Source organism: Monoraphidium neglectum, assembly GCF_000611645.1.
Source record: "Monoraphidium neglectum strain SAG 48.87 unplaced genomic scaffold scaffold02604, whole genome shotgun sequence".
Lineage (NCBI taxonomy): Eukaryota > Viridiplantae > Chlorophyta > Chlorophyceae > Sphaeropleales > Selenastraceae > Monoraphidium > Monoraphidium neglectum.
Genome location: NW_014011024.1, coordinates 6171 through 9439, shown reverse-complemented (window position 1 = coordinate 9439; position 3269 = coordinate 6171). Strand labels below are relative to the sequence as shown.

At 68.9% G+C, this 3269-nt stretch overlaps 1 protein-coding gene across 1 annotated transcript; it reads left to right on the top strand.

Moving 5' to 3' along the window:
* Positions 1-326: 326 nt before the first annotated feature.
* On the top strand, positions 327-3047 carry MNEG_11132 (hypothetical protein; the record flags this gene model as incomplete). Its single annotated transcript, XM_014040398.1, has 7 exons — positions 327-378; positions 642-775; positions 999-1106; positions 1376-1522; positions 1872-2014; positions 2309-2432; positions 2823-3047. 7 exons carry the CDS (start codon positions 327-329, stop codon positions 3045-3047), a joined length of 933 nt encoding a protein of 310 aa, XP_013895852.1.
* Between the last annotated feature and the right edge of the window lie 222 nt (positions 3048-3269).

Sequence of the window (3269 nt, the reverse complement as noted above, 5' to 3'; positions counted from 1 at the left end):
GGGTATGGGTGGGTGGCTGGGTGGCCAGTTGGGTGGACGGGGGTGCTTCGCGAGGACGAGGCGTGGGTGCGCAAGAGCGGTGCATCGTCGTGCCGTTGACTGCGGGCGGTGGTTGGGCTGGATTGCGGCATTTGACGCTGCTTGACTTTGAATCGTGCCACATCAGGGCGGTGGCGTCCTGATAATGTGCCGATGCGGCTCCCTCCCGGGAGCGCGTGTTGATCAACCTCCCCTCCCCGCCCCTCCCGCCATCCCGCAGGAACAAGGAGTGCCTGTCCCTGGGGTGTGACGAGGTTCCGCTGTTCTGGGGCCGCACCCCGGTGGACATGTACCGCGACTTTGTGGACGCCTTTGCTGACACCTTTGACTACCTGTTCGGTGCGCACGGCTGCGAGGTGGCGGGCAGGGGTCATACAGGATGGCAGCTGTGTGGGGTTCGGCCGCAGCCTTGGAGTCTTGTCACGCTCGACCTGCCGTTCAACCCACTTGGTGCCCCACTCGGAATCGGGTGTTGAGCGTCAGCGCCAGCAGGCCGGCCATTGAATGCAAATCGCCCACCCTGCCACATATACACACATACACACATACACACACACCACCCACCCTCTTGCACACCCAAACACCCCGCCCCCACCCCCCAGGCACTGTCATCACGGAGGTCACCGTGGGCATGGGCCCCGCGGGCGAGCTGCGCTACCCGTCCTACCCCGAGGGTGACGGGCGGTGGCGCTTCCCCGGGGTGGGGGAGTACCAGTGCTACGACAAGTACATGCTGGTGGGCGGTTGTTTTGGGGGGTGGGGTTGTGGCGGTGACAGGCAGCTGCTCTGGCGTTTGTGTGAGGTGCCTCGCCGGGTACGCAAGCCTCAGATGGAATTTGCAGGTGGTGGCAGGCATTGGCAGGCCCTGGCATAGGTGACAGCCTGCGGGGCCGCGCGGCGTCTGGCGCCGCTCCTTGCTCAACCTCTGCACGCGCGCCCCGCCCCTCGCTTAACGACAGGGCGACCTGCGGCGCGCGGCGCACGTGGCCGGCCACCCCGAGTGGGGCCACGGCGGCCCCCACGATGCCGGCCACTACAACAGCAAGAGCTGGGAGACCGGATTCTTCGTGAGCACACGCAGCGCACTCACACACACCGTGCACAGCTTGCGGCGCGTGCTTTCAATGCTTTACGCATACTGGACCGCTCCCACTCCCCGGCCCCTGGCGCCACTGGGCAAGGCTCCCCGCCTCAACCCACGCCAGTTGCAGCGTCGCCTCGTGCGCACGGGCTCGATGATTCCTTGCCTGGGGGCCACCTGCCTGACCTGCACCCAAGCCGCCGCCGACACCCACAACTTTTCATTGTTGCGCGACCACCTTGTTTGACCCCCCAGGGCGGCAACTGGCAGACCGAGTATGGGGACTTCTATCTGTCGTGGTACAGCGGGCACCTGGTGGCGCACGCGGACAGGATTCTGGGGGCGGCCGCGGCGGCGCTCTCGAAACCGGGGCGGCCGCGCATGCTGCGCAGCGCAGTGGAGGTGAGGACCCCCGGGCAGGCTGCGCGCCACAGATGGCGCGCCGCCGTTGGGCGCCACCACTGAACAGCACGGGGACACTCAGGGCCTGAAGTGCTGACTGCTCTGTGCCGTCGGAGGCTCAATCAAGTGGCGTCTCTGCGAGCGCTGGGAGCCTTCTGCAGCTCTGACAGCCCCCGAACCTGCCCTTCCCACAGCCATCACTTTCGTCACCCCGGGGCACCCCTCCTGCCGTCCCCTCCCTCTCCCCTCGCTCCACCTGTCCTCGTCCCACCCATCTCACCCTCATCTTCCCCCCTCCTACCTGCCCTTGTTCACCCCCCCCGGCCCCCTTCCCCCAACAAAACCCCAGCTTGATGACGGCCACGTGGTGTATGAGTTTGAGCCGGCGGTGAAGCTGGGGGCCAAGCTGGCCGGGGTGCACTGGTGGTTCAAGAGCCGCGCACACGCCGCGGAGCTGACGGCCGGCTACTACAACACGCGCGACTGCGACGGGTGAGAGGGGGGGGGGCAGGGGGTTCGGGGGACAAACTGGCACCCGCAGCGGGCCGCAGGCGGCACGGGGCGGCAGGAGAGCGTCTGCACGGGCGGCCCCTGGGCGGCCCCCGCTGACATCCGGCGGGACCCCCTCACCTCCATCACACCCTGCAGCAGCCCACCTGATCGGCGCTGCTTCACGCCCGATCTCGACGCCCCCTCTGGCAACCAACTGGCCCCTCGGCCCCTGTGCAAACCCTCCACTCCCCATTCTCCCAACCCTCCTCGCCCCTCCGTCCTCCAAACCCCCAGCTACGCGCCCATCATGGCCACCCTGTCCAAGTACAACGCGCGGCTGTCCTTCACCTGCGTGGAGATGCGCGACTGCGAGCACCCGCCAGAGGGGCGCTGCAGCCCGCAGGGGCTTCTGCAGCAGGTGCGGCAGGGAGGCGCACGCGCCTGCGGCCGCTCTTGCGCGGGCGGTTGTGGGACGGACCGCGCGGATGCCGCGTGCGTGTGCTGAGGCGCTGACTTGGCTTGGCGGGGCCGGCTGCTGCAGGCGTACAGCCGCCGCATCTGAGTGGTCAGGGCTGCTGGCAGGCAACGGGGCGGCAGCTTCCTGGCGGCGTCCCCCCACCGCGCCGCAGCGCCCTCCCTGCGCTCATCCCTGATCACTCGCCGCCGCCGGATCAGCCGCACGTTGGCGCCCTTCCAACACGGCCCCACAGCCATGATTGCCCCACATTCGCACTCGGCTGGCTGTCCCCCTCCCTGCCTCCCACACTGCAACACCGCCCTCATCTTCGAAACCCCCACCCCCCAATAGGTCCTGGAGTGTGCGGAGGCTCACGGCGTCCCCCTGGCGGGCGAGAACGCGCTGCAGCGCTACGACGAGCACGCCTTTGACCGCATCGCGGAGTCGGCCTTTGGCAAGACGGCGCGCAGCGGGCGGCTGGAGCAGCTGACGTTCCTGCGGATGGGCGACCTCATGTTTGACAACTGGGAGGCATTCTGCGCCTTCCTGCGGCGCATGAGGGGGCAGCAGGGCTGAGGGGCGCCCAGTGGGACCCCATGGTGGGGCACCCCCTGCCACGACCGCGGCGCGGGGGTGAGGCCTCACCGCTCCTCGGACCCGGGGCGTCGGCACCGTTTTTTGTTTGGGATGCGGCGCGTGCCGGCGCTGCGCCAAGGCGCGCCACGCTCGTCCGCGGCGCGGGGCGGTGCGCGCCCTTTTGCACGCCCCGCCCCTTTGCGCGCCCCGCCCCTTTTGCGC